General features: G+C 43.9%; 1 protein-coding gene across 6 annotated transcripts in view; it reads left to right on the top strand.

The window, feature by feature from the left end:
• The window catches only part of LOC140398212 (cell adhesion molecule 1-like), a 478,240-nt gene that overhangs the window by 417,528 nt on the left and 35,050 nt on the right, over positions 1 to 25,662 (top strand). For 3 of the 6 annotated variants that reach the window (XM_072486598.1, XM_072486597.1, XM_072486603.1), the window contains 2 exons: positions 1,863 to 1,934; positions 18,370 to 18,402. The exons of 1 other annotated variant lie outside the window; for it this stretch is intronic. In XM_072486598.1, the coding sequence (XP_072342699.1) occupies positions 1,863 to 1,934; positions 18,370 to 18,402 (105 nt within the window). The remainder of the gene's footprint in view (positions 1 to 1,862; positions 1,935 to 18,369; positions 18,403 to 25,662) is intronic. 2 more of the 6 variants (XM_072486600.1, XM_072486599.1) reach the window with 2 other exon arrangements.

Genomic DNA, 25,662 nt, shown 5'->3' with positions numbered 1-25,662 from the left:
AAAAGTCATTGATTAAGTGGTAAATGACCAAGTCCTTCTGCTCCACCTTGATGGAACAGTCCAATTTCCACCCAACATCATTCCATGAGGGCACTGCTAAACTTGATATCTCCAGTGGGGGAAAGCAAAATTATTTCCTGCCCTTCCTGAATCTTGGGCAGCAAAGCTATTGAATGCCCTGTCGAATTGCCTTCCTGTCTAATGAAGGTCACACAATTGAAACCTTATTTATCATTCATTCATAGGATGTGGACATAGTTGGCTAGGCCAGGATTTATTGCTCACCCCTCATTGCCCTTGAGGGGATGGTGGTGAGCTGCCTCTTTGAACTGCTGTCCATGTGGTGTAGGTACACCCACAATGCTGTTAGAAACATTTTGGGCCCAATATAATGGAAAAGTTTCTGAACGTCATTTCAGGCTGGGAGTTTCTCCCCGGCTCTGTCAGTGAGTTCCCCACCGCTATCTAACCACACTTTGTCAATTATTTGGCCCTGGGGTGTTACTCTCGGGGCTCGCCCACACTTCGAATTATTTTCACCACTGGGAAGCTGAACCCGTTGGCCAAGCCAGCTCCTCGGATATCGGGCCAGCATTTTGAAATGATGCCCTGATCTCCAAGTGAGTTTGAGGATCCCCACACCCCTCAGCCACGGGCAATGTCAATGTCAGTTCCCACAAACATGGGCTTTACCCCAACCACCCACTCCCTAAAGTGAGGGCCCCTTCCCCCACCAAACCACTGGAGACCCCTGACCACCCAGGGGTCTCCAATGGCCTGCGAGACCCCCCAGGTGCCATGATGTGTGGACCTGTACTAATCGAGGCCCGGGTGACATCTCACTTTGGAATTGGTCAGATCACGGGAAGCAGCTAGATTGGGCCTCCGTCTCGCTAATACGATGGAGATTGCCCTTAATTGGCTCGTATTAGCTTTGCCCCATGTCTAGGCAGGTTTGGGATCCCACCAACGGGAGAGGGCAGGTTAGATCGCAAATTGTTCGACACCCAGCACGTTCCTGAATTTGGGCCTCTCCCACGATCTACCTGGCCGTCACACGGATCCTCGCCAGCCCCTTGTAAATTGTGGCCTGGGGGAACTTGTTTATTGAAATTGTTGAATGGGCATCAAAACATTAACGTGTTCCCATCTGGAGTTTTGCTTAGTGCACTCTTTGAGGTAATGCCCGTTTAAAAATAATTCTGCATTTACTTGCTGACAGTTTGACCAAGAATATACTGTGGTGAAAATTGAGCTGCTTTTAGATAAAAGAAAAGCAAAGTCCAGAATTATGTTTTCAGAAGCTGCTGTAGTTAGACCGGTTAATGTGGCCTTCCATCACTATTCTTTTTGCATTCTTTACGTCTCTAAGGAGCCAAATTCATCTCCCACCTAATAACATCGCAACTCACTGAGGTGTTCAGCTACATTGAATTGTTCACTCAATAACGATTTTGATGTCAAGCCTATACTTTGGCGGAGAGCATCTTAAATCCGATGACATTAACAATGCACAATAATTATTTCAATACCTGGGGGAAAGTTGTGAAGAAGGCGAGGAAGCACATTAAGAAGCCACGTGGGATTTATTTATCTGCGAGTTACGATTGCTTTCGTTTCTTCAGTGTTGGAGATGGAGCTTGTGGCATTTCTGTTCTACATCACAGTTTCTGACATGGTTAGGAGTGGTACGTGTTTGAGGGAGGGGGTGAGGGAACCCCATTGGAAAAAGCCATCACACGAGCCAAATAAATTAGTATGTTATTTATTTCCAATTTTTTTCTTTTTTTTTGTGATTTCATGTGAAAAATGTTGTGTATTTCATTTGTGTTTTTATTCATTTTTTCCTTTTTACCATCTAGATGCACCCACTACTATCCCACCTCCCACTACAACCACCACTACTACCACAACCATCCCCACCATCACCGAAGGTACAGTACCCACATACCATCTTGCTTGTTGCCCTCAATGCTACTCTTTTTTTTTGTACATTGGAATATCAGCAGCAGTTTGTGAGAATCTAATCTGAACCCACCGACAGAGCTTCAGGGCGCAAATTGAAATGTCACCTCACAGAAATGAATTTCCTGACAGTACGCCTGTTCGTTTTGTGTTGACAAGATTGAGAATTTGCGACTGCTGCATGCTTGTGCTTTCAAAGGAAGGTTACCCAATCCTCTGAAAAATGCCTTACGATTCAGGATCACTTTAAAAAAAAAAAAAAATCTCTTTGCGTCTTATCGCCCTCTCATCTCTGCTCAACGTATTCTTTTTTTTTTGTGTTGACCCATTGTGTTGCTGTTGGTTGTCTAGTTTGAAGGCTGGTCTTCCTGACAATAGCAGGTCTCTAAAAGCCTCTTGATAAAACGTCGCAGTATCAGACGTCAACCCAAAGATTTAACCTTGGAGCTAGCCCAGTTTCAATAACATTTTTTTTTCACGCCAAGTGTTGGATTCAGTTGTGTGAGAAGAATGGCAATTGCCAACTGCTTTTTAAAAAAATGTCGGGAAGGACGACTACCTGAATAAAAATATGCCTTTCCAACACTTATCTCTTTGGGCAAGGTGAAAGGCAAGAAGCCTAAAATGTGACAGGCTCAATGCGTAACAATTCATTCCAATGCATCGCATGCATGGTGAATGAAATTCTTATTTAGTCTAGATGTTGGGAGGCTATTTCCCTTGACTGGGTGGTTCAGATTTCTGGTCCCAGAAATTGGGGGCTCGCCCACTTAGAACTGAGCTGAGGAGAAATTACTTCAGGGTTTGGAATTTTCTACGCTAGGGAGCTGTGGATGCAAAGATGTTGAATAGGTTCAAGACTGAGATTGAAAGATTTTTGAGTAAGAAGGGAATTATGCGACAGTGTGGTTGATAGGAGTTCAGGTTGAAGACCAGCTATTATCTCATTGAATGGTAGATTGGGCTTCCAGGGGCCAAATGGCCGGCTCTTGCACCTATTTCTTGGGTTCTACAAAGGTTTCTAAAGCACCTGCCCCGACAAACCTCTCACAGAATTAGTTGATGATCGATGCACCTGGCCTAAATAATCCTGAATGAAAGGGGACGGTTTATCTCTGTGGCCAGGATTCTCCCGGAATTGGCGGGGCGGCCCGTACCGGCGCCAAAGAGCGGCGTGAATCACTCCGGCGTTGGGCCGCCCAGAAGTTACGGACTCCTCCGCACTTCCGGGGGCGAGGCCACGCTGGAGGGGTTGGCGCCGCGCCGAAGGGCCTCCACCGGCCGGCGCGAGTTGCCGCATGCGCAGGACCGGCAGGGTGTTCTGGCACATGCGCAGAACTGCTGGCGTGTTTCCTGTGCATGCGCAGGGGGTTTCTTCTCTGCGCCGGCCATCGCGGAGCCTTACAGAGGCCGGCGCGGAGGGAAGAGTGCCCCCACGGCACAGGCCCGTCTGCAGATCGGTGGGCCCCGACCGCGGGCCAGGCCACCATGGGGGCCCCTCCCCTGGGGCCGGATCCCCCCCCCCCCCCCCCGAGGACCCCACTAGCCACCCTCCAAGCCAGGTCCCGCTGGAATGGACCATGTCTAATCCACGGCAGCGGGACTGGCCGAAACAGGCGGCTGCTCGGCCCGGAGAATTGCCGAGGGGGCCGCTGCCATCGGCCCCCGACCGGCGCGGCGCAATCCCCGCCCCCGCCCGAAAACCGGCGCCGGAGAATTTGGCAGCCGGCGGCGGGGCGGGATTCACGCCGCCCCCCTGGCGACTCTCCGACCCGGCAGGGGGTCGGAGAATCCCGCCCCATATGTTTTAATACATGATAGAGTAGTCGGAATGAGGAATATCCATCAGACAGTCTAAATTAAGTGACATTTTAAATTGATTCCATAATTCACAAATGGTCCCTTGACATATCCAAGCAGTGAACCTGATCATTGGATGTTGCCCATTAAGGTGAATAAAATCATCCCTCAGGAAAATTACATTCTGTAAAACGTGAAAGGTCAGTGACATTACAGGATTACAGTGATACCATAAAGTGCAATGGAGTGGTATTGTTCTCCCAGCTCCCTGCTGCATTGCTGCCTCAAAACACTCTCCCAGCTGTTCTTAAACGGAAGTGGTTCATGGGACTGTTTGCATCTGTTTACAGCGAGAGATGTCATTTTGGCTGAATTGTGTACCGAGGCAGGTTCTCATAATTAAATTATTCAATACAGGCAAGAGATTGCATTGTGTTCCTCAAGCTGGAATGCTATGATTTCATAAACAGTTTACAAGGAATGAATTTGTCCCAAATCCAGAATATTATAGTAAGAAGTCTTACAACACCAGGTTAAAGTCCAACAGGTTTGTTTCAAATCACTAGCTTTCGGAGCACTGCTCCTTCCTCAGATGAGCACCTTTGTTCACCTGAGGAAGGAGCAGTGCTCCGAAAGCTAGTGATTTAAAACAAACCTGTTGGACTTTAACCTGGTGTTGTAAGACTTCTTACTGTGCTCACCCCAGTCCAACGGCAGCATCTCCACATCAGAATATTTTAGAGCAGCTAGTCTCACTTCTTGAGAAGTGACGTATGCTGGACTTTCATTGTTGTGTAAATCAAACGTCATCAAAATTCCAACTCGTGAAACCCACCATCTGCCCAAATTTGGCCAGATAATGCTCCAAGCTGAAGATAAACATGTGCTCCATGCTGTATTCTCGTAATCTGGTGGATTCCTAGTCTACCCGCTCACTGATAACGATAAAACATCAGCACAGAATCTGAAGAAAGCATTCTGTGTCTGGTGACCTGCCCTCTTAAAACATGAGATCAAACCACCGTAAACAACCGAGAAACTGGAAAATAGCTCACGGGATTAAAATAAAGGAACTGACCAGCTAACCTGCAGTTTCTCTTTGAGAACAGTTTGATTTCCTTTTTCAAATAATCTCTAAAAGTGGAAGGCACAAGGATTTCTGGAAGGGTGGGTTGAAATGCGCCATACAGTAACACATAATTAATCTGATCCCTTCGAACATTTTTGGTTTCAATGTTTTGGAGGCTTTTCTTTCACAAGTGACAAATCTCTAAACGAGTTTCTTTTATTGGGAGAACATTTAGATCAGTCTGTGCCACTATATATGAACTAGGTTGAAAGCAATTGTGTTAAAGGCTATCTGATGTCCTTGATGAGGTTGCGTTAGGGAACTATTGAAAAAGGGACCGTGCTCTAAGCACCTGTACTGAGCAATTACAGAAACTATTAAGTATATAGATTAAATCTTTGTCCATTTACCCATTGACAGACATCCATCGTGTCTGTGGTGTCCCAATTACTCTTACTAGCAGTTGGTAAAGTTATTTAAAGTATGTATTCAGTAATTATTTCTAAAGTAACCTAAAGACTGCCTTTCAAATAACGTAGAAGGAGGCCGTTTGGCCCAACCTGTCTGTACTGGCTCTTTGAAAGAGAAACCCAGTGGGACCCCGTTCCCTGCTCTTTCCTTATCACCTTTCACCTCGAGTGCCCCTGCTGATCACTGATGTCAGCTGACCAACCTACAGGACCAAATTGGTGACTATCGGAAAAGGGTGGGGGCAAGGAAGCTTGGGGTGCTGGGTTGAGGAGTGCGTGAAGGATAAATGGATAAGTTTAAATTTAAAATTACCGAATACCTTCCTGAGACTTGGTATCCAGAGGCATCTGAAAGGCACTGCCTTTTTCCAGTAGTGTGTTTTGCACTTTCTTCCTAGTAAATCTCTCTGGGCCTCACTGTCCCCATAGCAACCAAGCCAAAAAGACTTATTGTTCTGATTAGGAAGTTTGCAGACGACACAAAGGTTGGTGGAATTGCGGATAGCGATGAGGACTGTCAGAGGATACAGCAGGATTTAGATTGTTTGGAGACTTGGGCGGTGAGATGGCAGATGGAGTTTAATCCGGACAAATGTGAGGTAATGCATTTTGAAAGGTCTAATACAGGTAGGGAATATACAGTGAATGGTAGAGTATTGGCAAGAGTATTGACAGTCAGAGAGATCTAGATGTACAGGTCCACAGGTCATTGAAAGTGGCAACACAGGTGGAGACGGTAGTCAAGAAGGCATATAGCATGCTTGCCTTCATTGGCCGGGGCATTGAGAATAAAAATTGGCAAGTCCTGTTGCAGCTGTATAGAACCTTAGTTAGGCCACACTTGAAGTATAGTGTTCAATTCTGGTCGCCACACTACCAGAAGGCTGTGGAGGCTTTGAAGAGGGTGCAGAAGAAATTTACCGGGATGTTACCTGGTATGGAGGGCATTAGCTATGAGGAGAGGTTGAATAAACTTGGTTTGTTCTCACTGGAACGACGGAGGTTCAGGGGTGACCTGATAGAGGTCTACAAAATAATGAGGGGCACAGACAGAGTGGATCGTCAGATGCTTTTTCCCATGGTAGAGGGGTCTATTACTAGGGGGCATATGTTTAAGGTGCGAGGGGCAAGGTTTAGAGGAGATGTACGAGGCAAGGTTTTTACACAGAGGGTAGTGGTTGCCTGAAACCCGCTGCCAGAGGAGGTGGTGGAAGTAGGAACGATATTGACATTTAGGGGGCGTCTTGACAAATACATGAAAAGGATGGGAATAGAGGGATACGGACCCAGGAAGTGTAGAAGATTTTAGCTTAGACGGGCAGCATGGTCGGCACGGGCTTGGATGGCAGAAGGGCCTGTTCCTGTGCTGTACTTTTCTTTGTTCTTTGTTCAGGAGTTGCTGCAGAACATTTGAACACCTTTTCTACTCCAGGGAAGCGAAAAGATTCACCTAGCTCCAAATATTTTAACATCCCTTCTGTTGCGGCATAATTTCCCTGGTTATTTTCTTCCAGTTACCTTCTAAGGCTGTGAAACATTCTACGTGCTCTCACAGAGCCATGGGCCTTCAGTATAAGTTATTTGTTTTGCATAACTTATGCTACTTCCCTACCATGGTGCTGAACTCACCTTGCTTCAATTTCCTCTGCTATTGAAACAACCCTTTTTCTGAATTTGTTTCTGTTTGTTTATTCCAAGTTCAGCATTCATTGTGCATTTGTCTCGAGCGTGTTACACATACAAGGAGTATGAGTTCATTATGTTTTGGAATTGCCTGTTTAATTTGAGGTGAAATGGAGTAGTGAAGGGGTTCAAATATCCTGCAGCAAATCCTGCTCAACAATACGCCTTTCTGGCTTGGTTGCTATGGGGACAGTGAGGCCCAGATAGATTCACTGGGATGACGGTGCAAAACACGCTTGGAAAAAGGAAAGGGCACCTGTGTGTAAAATGTTATTCTCCAAGTCTCGGGAAGGTACTAGAAATGTGAGGTTTTGTAAACATTGATCCTTAAAGCTGTCTGTAAAATTTCAAGATAGAACTGAGTTGGGGGTCTACTGGATAGCTACTTGGCAAATCGACCTGAATGCAAAGACCATGGAGATGGTGTTTGAGAAGGGAAGAGTCCATACCAAGCCATTCTAGCATTGGGGTACAGGGCGCGTGCTGGCATCATCCCCACGCATGCGCAGAGGACTTTGCTTCCGCACCGGGAATGGCGGACCGGTACAGCCCCTGGTGCAGAAAAATAGAGTGCCTCCACGGCACAGGCCCGCCCATGGGTCGGTGGGCCCCGATCGCGGGCCTGGCCACCGTGGGGGCACCTCCTGGGGCCAGATCCCCCCACGCCCCCCAAGAATCCCGGAGCCCGCCCACGCCGCCAGGTCCCGCCGGTAAGGGACCTACTCCAATTTACGCCGACGGGACTGGCAACAGACGGGCGGGACTTCGGCCCATCGTGGGCAGCCCCCGCGCCCATTGAGTCGCATCGGGCCCCGCCATTCTCCGAGGCATGTGGCGCGACTCATGCTGGGCCGATTTTTGGGGGGGGCAGAGAATTAGGAGGACGGCAGGGGCGGGATTCACGCTGACCCCCGGCGATTCTCCGACCCAGCGGGGGTTCGGAGAATCCCGCCCCTGGTTTGCAAGGATTTGAAGGAGGCTGGCAAAATCACCTAGGTTTTGCTGGAGAGAAGAAACCCTCCACTTGAAAGTCAATTTGGTCATTAGATGTTACATTCTTGGAAAAGGCCAAAGGAAGCAAGCCATTGGGAGCTAAGAATAGCTTTGCCTGATTCTTGGAGAATGAAGTATCTGTTTAAGGCACAAAGTAAAGTGTAACTGTGAGGGGGTTTTTGCTCATTTTAAAAATTAAATGGGGAATTATTCATGTAGTTTAAAGTATAGATTGATTACTGAGTAGTGTAAAGATAATGTTGCTTTTGGTTCGTTTATTACAGTAAAAGTCTTAAAACTTCAAGTCTTGCTGTATGATCCTTTCAGTTAGTCACTGGGAATTCAGGTAGCTTAAAAGTCATCAGTGTCTATGAGGATTGTGCATGTAAGTCGAAGGATGTACGTTTTGAGCACAGCATATTTTCAGCTTGAGAGAAAGGATAGAATTATTTTAGAACCTTTTTTTGGTCATGGTATTCACATTTCCACCCTTAGCCAGTGTAGGTAACGCCAAAGAGATATTGCAGTGTAGTGCGATATCAAGCCAGCCATCCTGGGAACATCAACCATTGAAATGCTCTTTTTCATTCCCTGTGGAGTAACAAGATTTTTTTTTTTTAAAGTGATACCCTGTTCAGTGAAAGAGTAAGCTGTTTGCATGGCAATCATAATTACCTCCTGAAGCTCTGATAGCCTGCTACTGATTGAATGCTGAGATCTTCCAATAAATCCTTATTGCCATTGGACCAAAATACTACATTTGAAAAAGAATAGTTTTTCCCAGAAAAAAAAAGATCCTCTTGTTATTTGGCATTTTCTCCTCTGATGTCACCAAGACCAATTGCAGCCAGAAGATCGATTTGAATTAACACCTTGATTTGCTTCTTCAAGCAATAGATATTCATGATAATCAGTGAGGGCAATTTGTGGAATTGATTGCCTTGCTGTTTCAACACAAACTGCTGTACTCGTCCAATTCTTGGTTGGCCAGCATAAATTCTTTATGTATTTGCTGTGGACAGGCACAGTGCTGTTACATTGCGTTTCTCCTCAGTCTTTCATCCTTTAGAAAACCCTGCCTCGTATTTCAAATTCTGACCAGCTTTTCTGTTTCTCTTATTATCATTTACAAGTTCCTGCAGGATATGCATTGACTTATTTGTCCTTGTCACCTACTTCATTATGATCAAGAATGTTATGACAGGATAATTTTGTGTTTTTGAAGATTGCAGTGATTCATTCGTGTTTTTGAAAATCACACTGTCAAAGCACCCTACTCCGAGGAGTGCTTATTTTTTTGTTTTTGCAGCCACAAAACACTTCTCAATTTTGTTGGCCCAAGATTGGATGGGGTAAAACATACCTTTCTTTTAAAAAAAAAACTTTTCTCATAATAAATTGCTTTTGATTTATGGGACATTCATTCAGTGTCCTTGTGTTGAGAATAATAGGATTCAGAATCGTGAGTCTTTTGGTTGGAGCCTTACAAATTCAGCCTGGGCTGCCTCTCGTAGAGTGCTCCATTAATCAGGATCTGCTGAAACCGCTAGTTAAGCAAGCAGTGGTGCCAACAAAATAAAACCTTAACGGTGATACAAATTGATGTGCGAGGGCAGCAAGGCATGGCCACATGCTGGTGCATTGAGTCACGTCGAGAGAACATCAATTCAATTCTGCAGGTCCCAATCTAGGTTTGGTGTGATGGGGAGACATCCAAATGCGAGGTACGTACTTCACAGGAGGCTGAATCTGTGGAAGACTTAGCTTGAGCTGCCATTAAGAACCACTTAGCGGCCACCTCCTACGGCACTGGTAGTGTCCTGGAACAAAACTGCCTGTCTCCTTGACTGTCGTACAAGGTGCCGGAAATGAAATGGATAAAAGAATTCTGTATGCCTGTAGAATGTATTTACCTCCATTTTGAAGCAAAGTTGGAAGAATGGTTTTTATTTTGTTAGTCTGCCATCATGCTGAAGGCACAGCTCACACTAAACATCTTCAAAGATGTTTTTCGACCACAGCACTGTATGATCAGAGCTTCCAGTGAAGGTCATCTAATTAGCTTCCAAAGCATTTGATCCCACAGTTTGTTTATTATATGTATTGTATGACTAATGGTCCTTTTGTCAAACTAAAATCTCTAAATTGAATAAAACCCTGTGTAATAATCCACAGGAGGCAGGGGTACCATCACTACTCCAGTATTTATTTGCAATAACTATATACACAGGCAGCTCCAAACAGTGCTGCTAGCATTCCAGTCAACTTAAGACTGCCTCACAAAGCCTACACAGGTGCTTATATGGGCCCCCTAAATGAGCTATCATTGAGGGAGCTCATACTCCAATTTGCCAACCAATAATGCAAATTGGAGGTCATTACACCCTGTATTCTTCCAGCTCTGATCAAAACAATAACCTTGATCTTTAATCCACATGCTGGTTAAAAGGTTCTCAAACTGTAATAGAATTACTCCCACAAGCAAGCCGAAAATGTATAAGAAAACGCCTATGCGGGCCTCAAGCACTTGGCGTGTACAAGAGCTGATGTTTGCTGATGATGGAGATGCCATTCATTATCCTTGAAAGGGATGGATAAATAGTAAGGCTTCCATTTTATTGACACGTTAAGGACAGATGTGATCTATTCTATCCTTTCTTAAAAGAAATTCTAAATGCAGCTCATTACTCAATGCTTAAAGGCATGCTAATTAACGACTTTGCAATTAATAATGCTTTATGGTGAGGTTATTAAATGAAATTCCGATTTAAAACTCAAACGCCAATGCAATAATCCTACTCTGGATGCAGAAAGGCTGCTGCTCTAGTTAGTTACACTTATGGGTTCTTGCTGTATTCCTGCATGTGTATTTCTGGGTCTATCTCTGTGATGCTGCATGAAACGCATTCTAACAAGAGGGGGACACACACAGACAAAGCAGCTTGTTACAAATCCTGTTCACACCTGGTTAGTAATTGTACTTCAGATTTCAATTTGTTTTAATTTTTTTCATTATTAAATTAAGCCAAGCACAAAAATATATTCTCTAAACCTAAGCTGCTTTAAAAAAAAAGGATTGAAATTAATAAGGAAAAATAAATATTTTGGATACATTTTCATGCCGAGGCTTATATAAGTTAGCAATTTATCCCATTATTTTGATGATTTTGAAATACCCAAATGCTGAATTATGCCAAAATGCTTTTTTAAATTAATTATTTCGAGGGAACCCAAATATTACCTCCTCCATTACATTGAACAGTACTGCAGACTGCTTTATGCAAAGTCATCTGCCTTCGAAAACCCCTTGTTCTAATTTACCAAATGATGCATGAAAAGTAATCCCTATTTAATAAACGTTTCTTTCGGCGGAACTTCGAAGATGTTCACTGAATATTTTGCAGCTTCCCCAGATAAATCAGCCCAACGGTTATTCTTTCAAACCTCGAATAGTTTTTATATTTTAATGCAACTTAAACTGAATGGCAGGTTGTTGCTTCATTGGCAACCTGTTAAGTGACCTTTATTTTAAAAATCCCACCTGTATCTGTGCATGTCAGTGATCTTGAAGGGGTTGCCTTAGATTGCGAAATCACCCTGATTAAGTGACACAAGTAGTCGTATTGTCTCAGGAAGGTATGCTCGGACCACAGCCTAAAGCTCTCTTTTCACCGAGTTGCTGTTTGCCTCTGGCAGCCCGATTTTAAGAAAAGGAAAAAGAGCCTTTATCAGAAGCTTTCACAAATCCAATGGAGTGCCGTATTTGCTAACTGCAGACCTGATCAGGTTCATTAATGTTCAAAACTGATTTCAAATTTTGTTGGAAGATTATTCAAAATAGTAACGTTTTTTTTCCAAGAGACTGACTAATCAGATATATTTGAAATACTGAAGCTTGCTCCAGGAAAGAAAATATCGACATGTTAAATAATTCAGTAATTTGTCCAGATCACTGCTTAATCAACGTAACTTTACAGAAGGAAGCATCTTAACTGAATAGTTGGCATACTTCTGACACTCTTTGAACCATCAAAGAACAGAAGTTTTTTTGCTCTGACACTCCTGATTTAAAGGTTTCACCTAATTTCTAACCCATCTACGGGAGGCTGGTGGTATTTGAAAATTCAGTCACAACTAGAAACTGGAAATCTAGATCGATTATGTTCTTAAATTTGGAAGAATGGAAGAGTAGAGGGTCATGCTTTCCATTGGAAGCATTCACTTCATCCATGTGAGTAAAAGGAAAATTCAGCTAAACTAAAACATGTAGGAATCATTAAATCTTTTGCACTTCCCCAGCTCCAACCCCAACCGCAAAACAAACATCCTGGGTTACAATTCCAAGGGAACCAGGTATAATGGGCAGGATTATCCGGTTGCGCGACCCTCAGATCAGAAATTCCCGCCCGCGGTCAATGGACTGGTCCGCTGAATTTTCCCCGCAGTGGGCAGGAACAGAAAATTTACCCCAATATCTTTCTCAACGTAGTAGCCATTTTTCTGGCATTATCATCTATGTGAGTATTGGCAGGCTGCTCACACATGGGAGGTGCCATCCATTCCTATTGCACCCCCCCCCCCCCTCCACCATACACACACCACATGCCCTCTGCCCCAAACCTGTAGCCCATGCACTCTAAGGGCAATTGGAGTCCCCAAGCAGCACTCTGGCTGAAATTAGGTTATCCAGCAAAGTCTGGGGTTCTAACCTGCTGGCGCTGTACAGTAAAGTTCCACAGTAGACATTGCCTTACAATATCTGGAGAGGGCCGGAGTGTGAGACTTAACACGTTGAGGAAAAAGTACTCCAGATTTTCGACTTGTTGAGTGAATTGCTTCATTGATGCCAGTCAGCTGAAGCCACACAAGCAGCAGTATAGGCTAAATGTTCTTCCTGCTTTTGGATGTCAATCAGAAGGCGTGCAAGCCTTGATAAAATCCCGGGTTAAAGTCCAACAGGTTTGTTTCAAATCACTAGCTTTCGGAGCACTGATGCTTCCTCAGGTGAATCTGAGGAAAGGAGCCCGAGCAAAGGCTGAGGAAGGATCAGTGCTCTGAAAGCTAATGATTTGAAACAAACCTGTTGGACTTTAACCTGGTGTTGTAAGACTTCTTACTGTGCTCACCCCAGTCCAACGCCGGCATCTCCACATCATTGATAAAATCCAACATGTTTTTTTTTTTAAAAAGCAAGGCACAGCAGATAGGGAAATCTGAAGCAAATACAGGAAATGACAGCAGTGCTCCACAGCAGGTGGCGAAAGCAGGCAAGGTGATGCTTTCAGTCTGCCCCCTTTCATCAGATCTGGAGCCACAGGATAACCATCAGGATTGGGAGCAGTAGCTGATAGTCCCTATGCCATCCCTAGCCACTTTATATCACCGGTTTAAGGGGCCACACCTGAAGCAGGTTGTCTTTAGAGACGTTCACACCTGCTGAGCATTTCTAGAACCACCTGTGTTTGCTCCTGAGAAATTCAATACACAGGTATCCGGTGGTTGTGAAGTTCCAAATTCTTCAGAATCACAGAATAACACAGTGCAGAAGAGGCCCTTCAGCCCATCAAGTTTGCACCGCCGCATGAAAAACTCATGTCATTTTCCTATTGCTGTTCTGTAACAGAAAGCAAATGGATGTGTACAGTTCCTGCTGTAAGCATTTTCTGATGCCTTCAAAGCTTAGTGGCTCCCAAACATGCCACTGAGGGTAATTATATTAAATATACCTTTCGCAAAGTAGTAGGTTTCCTTGGTTTTCAATCTATGTAGATAACAGCAATTTACATTTGTCATAATCTTTCCCCAATCCTTACATATTTTCCTTCTCATTTAAAATGCTTAAATCAGCTCTGAATCAAATACAAATGTCAAAATTAATCTCATCAGTGTCTGATGGTTAAGAAGGATTTCTGCAGTTAATCCTATATAGCCAGTATCTCTCTGCCAGTTATTGAACTGATTTTGAAAATGTGAGTGCAATAATGGACCCGCACACACCATAATTAGCTTTCACCTTAATGCTTCATTGCTAAAAAATCTCTTAGCTTTGTATCCCTTCAAAGCTGAGGGCCAATATCTTGGCATACTCAATAAAAGTTATTACAGTCTACTAGGCAAAGAATCTACTATTAAATTTATTCACTTTTTGTGCATTGTCATGCATTACTTTTGGAATATGCAGCATGTGGTCATGTGACATAAAATTTAAGAATAGCTCTCAAAGCAGATGAATTTTCAGCTAAACATGGACAGCCATTTCCTATCATCCATTTTAGGCATTTTTTTTAAAGCAATAAACAGAATCCTATCAGAGCAATCAGTTTAGTATCAGCCTCTTTTCCCCCCTTGCTTTTTACCCCCCCGCTGCCAAGGTAGATCACGTTGATCTGTGGAAACAGCATCACTGAGCAATTAACAATTATGCCCCAATTGGTGTTGGTTTGCAATCAGTTTGTTACCCAAAAAAGAATTCCAGTTTTCACCTGAATTGGTTAATTTCATCTCTTCACACGTTTGAAAAGTGATGTGTTTGAAACCACACTGAATATCTGGGCGGCATGGTGGCACAGTGGTTAGCACCGCTGCCTCGCAGCTCCAGGGTTCAATTATGGCCTCGGGTCACTGTCTGTGCGGAGTTTGCACTTTCGCCCCATGTCTGGGAGGGTTTCCTCCAGGTGCTGCGGTTTCCTTCCACTGTTCAAAGACGTTCATGTTAGGCGGATTGGCCATGCTCAATTGTCCCTTAGTGTCCAAAAGGTTAGGTTAAGTGGGGTTACTGGGTTAAAGGGGCTTGAACCTAGGAAGGGTACCTTTCAGATGGTTGTTGCAGACCTGATGGACCAAATGGCCTCTTCCTGCACTGCAGTGATTCTATGATCTGTACGATTGTAAATTAAATGCCACTTCTGTGCAAAATCACACTGTTTTGGGAGATGCAAGTTTCATTCTTGCCCATTTTGATATTTTATAGCAAACTCATATCTCCCATGAACCTTATTTTCCACTTGGATTTTAACTATTGAAAACATTAGCTTTTTAGCTTAATATTTCATTAAATTGTTCCTTTTGCATGGGTGTTGTAAATGCAAAGAGAAAAGTCCACATCTCTAGTAGCAGTGTCCTGCAGGGCAATGTCATTTTATTTGATCATCCTTCACTTAACCAAACACAACTGAGTAAAACATATTCTATCTTTATTACAATGGAGCAGAACCCTTCTTGATTATTCTAACCCCCCCTCCCCCTCCCCCCGCCACCTTCCTTTGGAATCGCGCAATGGCACAAAAATGGTTAATGCGTTTGCCTGAAATCTGTCCATTATCAATGTGGAGGCTTTTTATCAACAGCAACAAAAGAAGTGCTTTTAATGCTTCCACTTATCTAGCAAACAGTGCAACTTAAGGCAAAAACATTTTGCTTTATCATATTGTTATATCACAATAGAAGACATCGGACTGCTATGTCAAAAGTGGAGAGAAACTGCTAAGTGGTTTCTTTTCCCTTCCTGAGTCTGAGTTAAGCTGAGTTGTGCCTATAATTTAAGGGATTATTTGGAGAACTTAATTCATTGCATAAATTTACCATCTAATGTGTAGGGGCAAAGAATATCTTCTCATCAAGGCCAGTCAATTTAATTAGCTGCCAGGTATCAAATGGCCAGCTGACTGCTATTATTTGTTAAGTGGGAGGAAAGGGCTCCTTGTCCCCAGAAAGGTATGAGGATGGGATCAGAAGGGTCGCAACCGGACTGGATTTGGTAGGAACTGCAGTGAACCAGTAGAGAGACGGTGGACCATAACTTCCTTCAGCAGTTTTGACACCATGCTTTGGAAGGATGCATTGGCTTTGGAGGGAGTGCAGTGTAGATTTACTGGAACGGCACCTGGACTCCGAGGACTACGATACAGGGAGAGATTACAAAAGTAGGTTTGCATTCCCTGGAATTTAGAAAGTTAAGGGGTGATTTAATTGACATCTTTATGACAGTAAGGGCAACAGACACACAGATATTTCTGCTGATTGGAGGGTTTGGAACTAGAGGACGCAGTCTAGAACTTAGAACCAGACCTATGAGGATGAGGCAGCACGGTAGCACAGTGATTAGCACAGTTGCTTCACAGCTCCAGGGTCCCAGATTCGATTCCGGCTTGGGTCACTGTCTGTGTTTAGTCTGCACGTACTCCCTGTGTCTGCGTGGGTTTCCTCCGGGTGCTCCGGTTTCCTCCCACAGCCCAAAGAAGTGTGGATTAGGTGGATTGGCCATGCTAAATTGCCCTTAGTGTCCCAAAAAAAAGGTTAAGTGGGGCTACTGGGTTACAGGGATAGGGCGGCAGCGTGGGCTTAAGTGGGGTGCTCGTTCCAAGGGCCGGTGCAGACTCGATGGGCCGAATGGCCGGCTCCTGCCTTGTGAATTCTACAATTGAAATGAGGAAACTCCACGACATTTAAAAAATAGTATGTGTTTGGATCCTCTTCAACAAATGGCAAATGATGATAGACCAATCGTGAATTCTAAAATTGAGAAGGTTATTGAAGGAAATAGGGAAGGACAGGTGTACGGAGATGAATCACTGGTCATCCATGACCTCAGAAACTGGGGGGGGAGAACAAGTGTGAAGGGCTAAATAGCTGCCTCCTGTTCCTATGTATGTGAACTGACCAGGTAGTGTCAACCATCTCCTACTTTATAGTCTTCACCCAGGCAGTTTGCCTGAGCTGAACCGGACACTCTGGCGATGTTAACTTTAAAACTCAATTTTCTTCCTGCCCAACCGCACACATGCACTCAAACACACATAGACATTTGCTCCTGTCCTCGCTCCCCTCCCCTGTCCTCTTCTGAGGTGGCAGCAACCAACAGAAGGTAGTCCTTTTGAAACCAATGCAGACCTCCCTTTCTTCAACCTCTTGTAGGCTAGAGCAAAGCAGAAAACGTTCAAGAGGCCAAAGGTGAGGAAGTGAAAAGATTGGTGTCTTCTTTATTCTCTGGGAGAGGATTCAGAAGATTGTATTCGCCTGGGACTTTGTCCACGTTTGTTAAATTTGCCCAGTAAAGTTAATTGGCAGTTTTGAGATTTGTAGCTGTAACTGGAAAAAGTAACCTATAACCTAGTTTTTTAAAGAACGATTTATGTGTACGCTTGGAATCTATATGGACCTTGGAGCTAACACAGCGATGAATTACTGTTCCATCAATTTGTAATCCCATAGCTCAAGAAACTTTATCTAACCAGCCCGGCAAAAATTGATCTGAGTCAGCACCTGCCTCATTGAATTAAAGCTGCAATAAGTTATCGTTCAAAGTAGTTTTGAATGGATTCTTTTTCTCCTAATGTAAAAGTTTACATCTTTAAATTAAGTGATACAATTGGAGGGGGTGACTAGATTTGACTCGTCATTGAAAGCAGCCTTCTTGCTTCGGGTCACGTGTCAGCAAGTAGGACATGTCCAGCAGGATAGGACTGATTAAAATCTACCTGAGAAATTCCAAATATTGCTGAATGCAGCATTTGTTTTGGTAAAGTGCCGTGATCCAATTTGTTCTACTTATTCTTAATTCGAGGGAGACAACATTGACGTAGAAAGCCAACTAAACATGTAATTGTCCTGCCGAGCTTTCAAATTATTATTGAACATTTTTTAAAAATTAAATTCGGAGGGAATGAAATATTTTTAAATATGCACTTGATCACTTAGGAGCATTGCTTTAAACCTTTTAGCTTCCTGGTGTTTGTTTTCTGCACAATGGCTTGCTTTTCCTAAACTAGAATATTTACTGACGACCCCCCCCCCCCCCCCCCCCCCCCCCCCCCCCACCACCCCACCCCGATCCGCAATGTGTTGGAATATCAAGGCATAGTTACTCGTCTGCCAGTCAACTTGATTCCAAATCTACCATCAATTTCTGATAAAATGTGGTGCCATGCCACGGGTGGAGACGCAAGACGTTGAGGAAACGGCCGTAGCTGCCCATTCTTTGGGATTTCCTTTAAAATGAAAGGGCTGCATTTTAACTGGAATGTTGAATGAGAAGTGATTTGATCTGACGTTTGTGCCACTCAGCTGGTTTTAATGTAATCACCGCGACCATTATTAATCATTGTTGCCTTGACAACTGCAGTTTAGCGTAACATGTGACTGGATCTTTTTAAGATGAGATGATCATTCACTGGCTTCTTTTTATTTACAGCTTTGAGGCCCCGCCCCCACCCACATCCCACCCCACCCACACCCCCACTTGTTGAGAAATTTTTTAACAATCTAATTGTTGCTTGTTGTCATGGAATTTCTTGAATGCTTGTTTACGTTTTTATTCCATTTTTCCCATTCCTGTGCATGCTGCTCCTTCTGTTTCTTCCCTTCCTCAAATCATCTGTTCCCTGTGTGTAGCCACATCGCCGACGACAGAACCATCAGCTCACGGTTGGTAAAACTTGATGTTTATTTAGTCGGTTCGTTTTTATTTTTGTGGCAAGACGGGTCTTGGATGGCGAGGTTGGGTCAGGTGCATCCGAGTGGCGGGTCTGCTCTTTGAATTTCTTCACTTGAACTATTGGCCTCTTTGGGCTTTCAATTTTTTTTTCACCCTGCCTTGCGAAACGTCCGCATTTAAGCAAATCACAAAGCAGCAGGGCAAAGCTGTGTTCAGAAGAGGGCTTGCAAAGCCATTATTGGAGCCAATTTCCATAGTTACTGCGATTGTGGGCCTGGAGTCACTCGAGAACAGACGCAATCAACTCTGCGTTCTTTCGCAAGGTCGCTGACTTGTCACCCACAGATGAATCTGTTGGTGACTATCAGCAATGAATCAAAGCAACTAACTGAATTAAAATGTGAAAGTTTTAAGAATAGTCCAATGCCTTATTTCATCGCACAGCAAATAAACGACAATGACTATTAAACTTTGAACCTAGAAAATGTAAAGATCATAGGGCAGTATTTTACTCTGTTATTTCTATTCTTTTTTGTACTTTATATTTTACTTGGGATGATTGATTTGTCAAACTTTTCTCAGTTCTGCCCTTAATCGATCTTTAAATAAATAAAGCTTTGATTTTATAAACAACAGTTCTGAAAGTAAGATTAATCACATTTGTAATGTCCGACAGATCTAAATTATACTGCCACCTCTGCTTTCGTGTCCAAACAAGAAAAGGCACAGCTAAAGATAGCTAGTTAAATTTTCTATTGTTGAAGAATTGGATCTTCCACTCTCTCCCAATATTGGAAATGTAAAATTTGTGTTTGCCCTGGGCCACCAGTACAGGCCATCCAATATGAGGACAGCACGGTAGCATTGTGGATAGCACAATTGCTTCACAGCTCCAGGGTCCCAGGTTCGATTCCGGCTTGGGTCACTGTCTGTGCGGAGTCTGCACATCCTCCCCGTGTGTGCGGGATTTCCTCCGGGTGCTCAGGTTTCCTCCCACAGTCCAAAGATGTGCAGGCTAGGTGGATTGGCCATGATAAATTGCCCTTAGTGTCCAAAATTGCCCTTAGTGTTGGGTGGGGTTAATGGGATAGGGTGGAGGTGTTGACCTTGGGTAGGGTGCTCTTTCCAAGAGCCAGTGCAGACTCGATGGGCTGAATGGCCTCCTTCTGCACTGTAAATTCTATGATAATATGAGGGCCAAGAGTTGGGAGACTGCCTCCAAGAGATATCTCTTTCCACCTATGCACACTGCAGTCAGATCACTGGCTCAGTTGGGAGGTCTTGTAGATCAATGGGTGGTGCCCTGCCCTCGTGAACCAGAAGCTGAGGGTTCAAGTCCCACTCTAGGATATGGTCATGGAAGAGGGTGTTCATGACCTGGTTCAACAGGTTGTTGAGCATACTACCAATCTTTCCAACACTTCCCCATTAATCCCCAAAAGGGAAAACAAAAATTGTGATGGCGCAGAACAAAAAAAGCTGCCGTTGCTCTCTAAACAAGCTACTGATTTTGCACCTTTGGTAAAAGCTGTTTCTGAATGTTAGTTAGGCTGAATCAGTAGCTGACATCTGATTCTCCGACATTTGAAGCTCATGGCAGACTTTGCCAAAGTTGCATGCCTCTACTATTTCCCCCTTATTGCTAGAAGCTGTGCACTGCATTGAAGACCAGTGCAACTATTTAATGATAAACAATTAGCTTAATAGTCATTGCACTAACCTTAGCTTTAATCCTAGCCTAATATTTGGCTACAGAGTACTAACTGGGTTAGAAAGATGAAGAGAAATTATTTGCAAATCGGAGGACTTATTAAAATAAAATGATTTTTCACATTTATTTTAAAGGAATTATTCTCAAGTGTTGTTTGAATAGAGGTGGTTATTATCCAAAGTAACTCTGCCCCCTCTTTCCCGCACCCCCCCCCACCCACACTTTTTGTCATAAAACAAAAATAAATTTTAGCCATCAGTGTTGTAAAACAGGTTTCACCAGGTCTTCAGGACTTTAGAATCAGCAACTCTTTCAGAGCTTGCTGAAGATTAGCTATTAATAATTTTCATATAATGTGCACATTTGTCACTGATACAGTGAACCAATGTCAAGAATAAACAAGTTTGCCATTCATCATGCCACTCATTGAATGGAGAAACATCTGGCGAGGGGATTATAGGATGTTTCGTTGTCAATGGCAACGTATTAATATTTGAATAAAGCTATTCATTATAGTTGGATTTAAAAGTCAGCTGTTTTTCCGCAGTGTCTTCCTTTCTCACAAAAAAAAATCCCAGGGTTAGCTGGCGTTGCCAGTAATCTTTGTGAGTGTAGATCGCAGTTCTGGTGGCAGTTGACATGGATTTAACTGCGTCACACAGACACCAACGTGATGCTGCACTTTACCAGTGGGAGGGAGAGAGGGTCATTGACTTGCAGCATTTTTTGCCATGGTTCCCATTCACCTTGAGTGTATGGCATCAATTGTTCTATTGTCCCTTCCCCAAATGATGCTGAACAAAAGGCTGCACCTGAATACCTCGCTCCAAGGCCTGTTTTGCCACTTTGGATAACATTTATTATTTTCAGAAACAGCACAATGTTTTATGCACACACTGCTTGTGTTATTAGTCCACAGCTGTTTAGTCTAATTTTGGTGTGTCTGTGGGAGGTAGGCCTGTGTTTTTTTTTAAACTCCTCCTAATCTGTGCATAATTTTGCTGCTTACTAATTGTGCTATTCAGCCGCTCAGAATGAAATTTTAACTGTGAATCCTTGTAACTCCAGATCAGGTGAGGTTCTGATTTAAATAGATTGTACTTGGACTGAGAAAAAGAGATCTTAATTTGCTCTGCATTTATAGACAAGAGTCCAACTAACTAGATGCTGTCTTGATAAAGTCGAGATTGTGGGATTTGTGTTTATGTGCAACAACGCTTGGCCAATGGAAATGTGTTTACTTCCTGTGCGCTGAAAAAGAAAGACAGCCCAGTTGGCACAATGTTTGATGATCCAACACCTCACATGATGGATTAGCACCTACAACCCCCTCCTGAGGACCAGAGGGATAATATATCTGTGGTTCCGTCACCTGGGTTCCACTTGTGACTTATTTATGAGCTATAATGCAGCATTGGTAGAGGCCTACTATAGGGTCATTTCTGTCCGCGCTGTCCATTGATGATATCCAATGTGCGGGGGGGGGGGGGGTGCGGAGCAGAAAATAGTCTCCCAGATTATCGTGGTATGTTTGGTTTGGCTCACTAAAAAATATATTTTTTTTAAATACTGTTTGGAAAATGTGCGTCCGCTGCATTTAGATTCCTGCACTCTGCACATCAGCACCAAGTTGATAAGATTAAGAAACTAAATGAAAAGTGGTTGAGATAAACCAGACGTTCGAGGCGAAGATACCAATTACTTAAGTCTTGACAGCTCTTCAGAAAGTTGAAACCCAGAGCGTAACTCCACACATTCCACTGAGATGTCCATTAATCCATGGCTGGTTCGGGCTAGTATGCGGAGCAGCAGCTCCCTGTGGCACCTTAGCGCTGCTGAAATCTTCGGCAGTTCCGACCAGCTTTGCAGCCTGCCGTCATCGCCCCTGAAGTGGAGCAATTTTTCTTTCTGGAAAAACAAACCAACCGCCAAGAAGTGAGTGACGAGGCAAATTGGGGCATATAGTGAGAAGCAGTGTCAATTGTGGACGATGGCAGCTTTGCCATGCGGGCGTTCCAACACTGTGAAAGTGCATCATGTAAGGCGAACATCAGGCGTGTTTGTGTTGGCTGCCATGGCTGAGAATCCTGCGAAGCGCAATGATCAAACTGTCCTAGAAATGTGAGCTTTTTCGTGCCAAGGCTGGAAACTGGTGGCTTGGCTGCATCCATGGCAATACACTCCAGAAAAGAAGAGGGGGGGATGTGGAAAGAAAATTGGCATAAACAAGCTTGTGATGAGGCTCCTGGCACTGAATCCAAAGAACATAAACAACAGAGGCTTCAATAAAAAAATTACATTTCTTTTTCCCATAAGTTTGCTTCCATGTCTCTCAAATAACCTGCACGTAAACAAGGTCGTGTTTCTTACGAGAGGGAATAAAATACAAAACTCCACTTTAAAATGAAACTTCATTGCCCTCCTGAGGTTTCTTAATATTTTTGTAATTATTCACAATTCACCTGGCTGACCCGGCATAATGGGCAAAAGTAAAGCGTGTCTGTTTTGAATCTAAACAGAAATTACTGTTGATTACAGAGAAGACTAAAAGGAATAGAAGCACAAACGCCAGTGTTTGAAACTCAGTTTTGCCAATGTTCCAAGCCATATTTTGGCAACAAAAGAAATAGCTGATTTATACCAGCCTGGGAGCTGCCCCGGTTACATCATCTTGCTAATGAAGTCTCAGTGGCAGGATTTAACATGTTAATTGCCTGGCAGAGAATTGCCACTGAATCTATTCCATTGCAGTCTGGCGTACGACTCTTTCCTCCTGGCTAGGGATTGATGACATTCTGCCTGTGAAAGATAATAAGAGGATTTGCTATCCATTTACAGAATCCTGCCCTCCATTTCCTGAACGCTGTACCCTTGTCACTTCTCCAGAAACAGCACAAATGAGTGCATTTGTAAGCTTGATGCTTCCACACACACAGACACACACACACCATACCCCCACTCACCGAAGTTCAGAAAGGCAGAATAGGTTCACTTGGTGACCGTAACCAGTATTGCGATTGTCACGCAGTTTTAATTTTTTTTTAGGAATCGTAGAATTTACAGTGCAGAAGGAGACCATCCATCCCTTGGAAAGAGCATCCCACCCAGGTCCACGCCTCCACAGTATCCTCGTAACCCCACCTAACTTTCTTTTTGGACACTAAGGGCAATTTATCATGGCCAATCCGCCTAACCTGCACGTCTTTGGACTGTGGGAGGAAACCGGAGCACCCGGAGGAAACCCACGCAGACACTGGGAGAAGGTGCAGACTCCGCACAGACAGTGATCCAAGTCAGGAATTGAACAGACGACCCTGGAGCTGTGAAGCAACAATGCTAACCACTGTGCAACCGTGCCGCCGATATAACAGTAGCTTCATGGTCACAAGACCAGTTCCAGATTTATTAATTGAATTAATGTATTAATTGAAGTTCCACTAGTGGGATTTGAACCCATGCATCCAGAGCATTAGCCTGGGTCTCATGATATTACCACCATTTCCTCGCGGGTTGCCTGGGCCTGTGGGTTTTACCAATTAGAACACTCTTGTTAATTAGGGATCCATAAAAAATATACCAACCATAAGTATGACAAAAATACCCCAGTATAACCTGAAGGGGAATAGGCCGTTTCTGTGTTTGCGGGGGAGGAACTATTTCTGTAATAGTTGTACAAGTGTGTCGTTTCAGGAAAATTGAATCATTTAAATGACACCGGGGACTGATGACATGAATTTTCCCAATCAGTCAGGGTGCCCTGAGAGCTACTCTTGGTTGAGTGAGCAGCATTGCTTCTCTCCACTCTCCCTTCTTTTCTTCAATCCCTCATACCCAATGCACAGGTGGAGACAGTGGGCTATTAATCCAGGGCCCCAGGCTTTGGGGACCTGGGTTCAAATCCCACCATGGCACCTGATGGAATTTGAACTCGGTGAATAAGTTTTAAAGATCTGGAATTGAAGCTAATCTCGGCAAGGGTGACCGTGAAACCATCTAGTTCATCAATAAAGTCGGACGTGGGGATGCTTGCTGATGATTGCACAATGTTCAGCTCCATTTGAGACACCTCGGATACTGAAGCAGTCCATGCCCAAATGCAGAAAGACGTGGGCAATATCCAGGTTTGGGCTGACAAGTGGCAATGTGCATTTGTGCCTCAAAAATGCCTGCCAATGGGCAGCTCCAACAAGAAAGAATCTAACCATTGCCCCATGACATTCAATAGCATTACCATCACTGAATCCCCAACTACCAACATCCAGAGGCTTATCTTTGACCTGAAACTGAACAAGACCAGCCATATATATACTGTGGCTACAAGAGCAGGTCAGATGCTGTGAGTCCTGCAATGAGTAACTCACCTCCGGACCCCTAAACTCTGTTCACCATCCAAGGCATGGATCAGGAGTGTGGTGTAATACCCTCCACTTGCCTGGATGAGTGCAGCTCCAACAACACTCAAAAAGCTCGGCACCCACCCACGACAAAGCAGCAATAACACTCTTTCCACAAATATTCACTCCCTCCACTGCCATCTGCAAGATGCACTGCAGGAACTCACAAAAGAGCCTTAAGTAGCACCTTCCAGGGGCAGCACGGTGGTGCAGTGGTTAGCACTGCTGTCTCATGGCCCCGAGGTCCCAGGTTCGATCCTGGTTCTGGGTCACTGTCCGTGTGGAGTTTGCACATTCTCCCCGTGTTTGTGTGCGTTTCGCCCCCCACAACCCAAAGATGTGCAGGGTAGGTGGATTGTGCCAGGCTAAATTGCCCCTTAATTGGAAAAAATGAATTGGGCACTCTAAATTTATATATTTTTAAAGTAGCACCTTCCAAGTGCATGACTGTTACCATCTGTAAGGACAATAGCAGCAGATATCCGGGAACACAACCACCTGGAAGTTCCCCTTCAAGTCATTTCCCAACCTGATTTGGAAATATATTGCCATTTCTTCACTGGTGCTGGGTCAAAATCTTGAAACCCCCTCCCTAACAGCGCAGTGAGTGTACCCACACCTCAGGGACTGCACCAGTTCAAGAAAGCAGCTCACCTTCTCAAGGACAATTAGGGATGGGCAATAAATGCTGTCCAGCCAGCGATGCCCATATCCTGCAATTATTTTTTTTAAATGCCCTTTAGGGAAAGAAATCTGCCATTCTTTCTTGGTCTGGCCTTCATGTGACTCTTAACAGCTCTCTGAACTAGCCTAGCAAGCCACTAAGTTCCAGTGCAGTTAGGGATGGGCAACTGTTCCAACCACAATTTTCTGTGCGATCATTGTATTCAAAACTAGTAAAATGTCCCATGTTGTACCATTGCTGCCAAAATCTCTCTCAAGGTAGAATATCTGCACTGCACAGAAACCTGCAGCAGTTGACATAGAATAAATTTGAGTCAAAGTTGATCAAACTTCAATAATTGAAACATAAGCAATAAGCTCATGACTGCGTTTATTGAAGGGGGGAAGCGCATGGTTAAATCAAACATTCTTGGAATTGGTAATGGCGTAAACAGATATTACTTCAATCTCACCAGAATCTA

Source organism: Scyliorhinus torazame, chromosome 21 (assembly GCF_047496885.1).
Source record: "Scyliorhinus torazame isolate Kashiwa2021f chromosome 21, sScyTor2.1, whole genome shotgun sequence".
Taxonomy (NCBI): domain Eukaryota; kingdom Metazoa; phylum Chordata; class Chondrichthyes; order Carcharhiniformes; family Scyliorhinidae; genus Scyliorhinus; species Scyliorhinus torazame.
This window is presented reverse-complemented; position numbering and strand designations above follow the sequence as displayed.